Genomic DNA, 2328 nt, shown 5'->3' with positions numbered 1-2328 from the left:
TGGTTGAGGGGGCAGGGGGCACGATGAGATGGGCAGCCGCGTTGCTGGCAATGAGGACTGGCAAGCGAGGTAGGGGGCCACCTCTGTACGCTTAATAGTGGTGCATTCACCTGCGGGGGAGATGGGGTGCGTCGAGGCGAGGCAGAGGGCGGTGGAGGCGGCCATCTTTGGGCGGAGGCGGGGGGGGGGGTGTTGAAGGAGCAACCAAAGGCACAGTGGGGCACCGGGGGACCGCACAGACAGCAGGAGAGCTGCGGCGAGGAGGGGGAGAATGAGGTGCAAGTGGCGGCGCCCGCGCCTTTATGCGCCTGGCGCCCGCTGTGGTCAGTCGCAGCAGGGGGCTACGTCGCCTGCCGCGTTGCTGGCGGACCTCCGGACGGCATGGAGGCCGGAGGGAGGCTGGGAGGGCTGGGGAGGGCGGGCACGCCCGCCCAGCCAGCCATGGCGCGGCCCGCCCAACCAACTGTGGCAGGGCCAGATGGCGGCACCATCTCACCAGGTGGTCCACCCCTCAAGTGCTCTCCCCTTCTTGATTTAAGATGCAAGCGTCGTTAAAGCTATCACGCAGCGACAGAGCGACTTACAAGGGCGGCGCCAGGGGACGCTGCGCGGGAGAGTTGCTCGGCCCGGGAGCCGCCGCCGGCTCATGTTCGCGGGCGTTTTTGCAGTCGCATCTACAGAACCCTTCCAGCTGCCCATGACTTTGTAGAATCAAGCTGGTTAAAAATGGCAGGCATATCAAGCAATCCCCAAAACTAAAAATGGCAAAACGGTGGGTGCGGTGCTTGGTCAAAGAATCAGTGCAAGGCTCGAGCGTGGGCCTGTCAGCAGGCAGTGGCAGGTGAGGTCTGTCTTCGGTCTTTCGCTTGGTTGGCAGGTGGGGCTGGCGGCCTGTGGCTTGTGCTCCAGACCGCGGCAGCAGCTGCCCCTCAGGGCGGTACAGCTGCTCTCGAGCGGTACGGGTGCCCCATCAGAAGCGGTACACCACGTACTCCTGGTCCTGGCCGCGCCCCCGCCCCCGTAGCACCGCCGCCTTGGTGGCCAGGTGGCACAGCAGGCCCAGCGGGGCCGCCATGAAGCACAGCACGGCTGCAAGGCGGGGCGGGAGGCGGGCAGCAGAGACGGTGGTTGGTGGGGCGAAAGCAGGAGCGAAACACACACGTTTGCAGAAGGCAGGCGATGCCGGCGTGTTCGGGGGTCGGCCAGCGTGGAGGCCAGAGCTGCCCACGGTGGCAGCGCAGCTGGCCACGCACCGGAGTGCCAGATGGGGACGTTGCTGCGCAGGCCGTCCCGGTACACCCATCTGCAGGCATGGTTGGTGTGTGGTGCGTGAGTGTGTGCGTGTGGAGTGGTGTGCACACGCTGCCAGGCAAAAAAACAAACTCAGGGCTGCTGGAAGGTGGAGGAAGGAGGCTGCTGGATCCCCGCAGCCGACCCCTGACAGCGCAGCCGGAAGCATGGTCAGCTGGCAGCCTGCGCGGCAAAATGCGGGTCCACCAGGCAGCAGCAGGGGAGCCCCACCTGGCCTGCAGGAGGTCCAGCAGTACCAGGTGCACCCACGCCAGAACCGTAATCTCAGGAGTGCTGAACAGGGCCGCGAATGCCGGCATGCTGGGCAGCGCGGCGCGCAGCGAGGCGGCCACGCCCGCGCCGCCGACTCCGGCCGCCGCGCCCTGCACCGCCGCCGCCAGCTGCGGCAGCGGGTTCCATGTCGCCAGCAGCAGGCCGTACAGAACGGCGCCCGCGAGGAACACGGGGCCCGAACCGAGGAGCCGCTGCGTCAGCGGCTTGCGTGGGGCGGCGATCATAGCCACATAGAAGGGCAAGACCAGCGCCGTGGCAGCATCAAACACCACCGCCGGAGGCAGCAGCGCCGCCGCCGCTGGCGCCGCCGCGCCGCGCCCCTGCCTGAGCCGCTGCCGCCGCTGGTGCGCTCCCGGGAGGCCACAGCTGCTGGGAGGGACCAGGCGAAACGGTAGGCGCGCTCCAGCGAAGAAGCGGCTGGACAGCTGGGCGGGTCGGCCGCCGCTTGCGGGCAGCGCTTTCGAGGGTGCCATCGTGGTCTGCATCGTCGATCGGGCCCACAGACAGAGGCGATGGCGGGCCCCGGCGGCACACTCTGGGAAGCGACACAGGAGGGGCTGTTCAGGGCCCTTGGACAGTCAAGAAAGGTATGACATCGCCCAAGTAGAGCTCCAAAACTGCCGGGGATTGGCGATGCGACCCACAATCATGGCCTCGCCAAGGTGACGCGCAGATGTGGCGGCGCCCCGCCGCCGCCCAGTGTTTCTGGCCCTCGTGGCAGCGTTGGCGATGGGCTGGCGATGA

At 67.8% G+C, this 2328-nt stretch overlaps 1 protein-coding gene across 1 annotated transcript; it reads right to left on the bottom strand.

Moving 5' to 3' along the window:
• Nucleotides 1–970: 970 nt before the first annotated feature.
• CHLNCDRAFT_52198 (hypothetical protein) lies at nucleotides 971–2057 on the bottom strand (the record flags this gene model as incomplete). Its single annotated transcript, XM_005847956.1, has 3 exons — nucleotides 971–1089; nucleotides 1254–1303; nucleotides 1522–2057. 3 exons carry the CDS (start codon nucleotides 2055–2057, stop codon nucleotides 971–973), a joined length of 705 nt encoding a protein of 234 aa, XP_005848018.1.
• Nucleotides 2058–2328: the final 271 nt, after the last annotated feature.

This window comes from Chlorella variabilis (genome assembly GCF_000147415.1).
Source record: "Chlorella variabilis unplaced genomic scaffold CHLNCscaffold_9, whole genome shotgun sequence".
In the NCBI taxonomy this organism is placed as follows: Eukaryota; Viridiplantae; Chlorophyta; class Trebouxiophyceae; order Chlorellales; family Chlorellaceae; genus Chlorella; species Chlorella variabilis.
The sequence above is the reverse complement of the archived record's forward strand: the minus strand, read 5'-3'. Positions and strand labels throughout refer to the sequence as shown.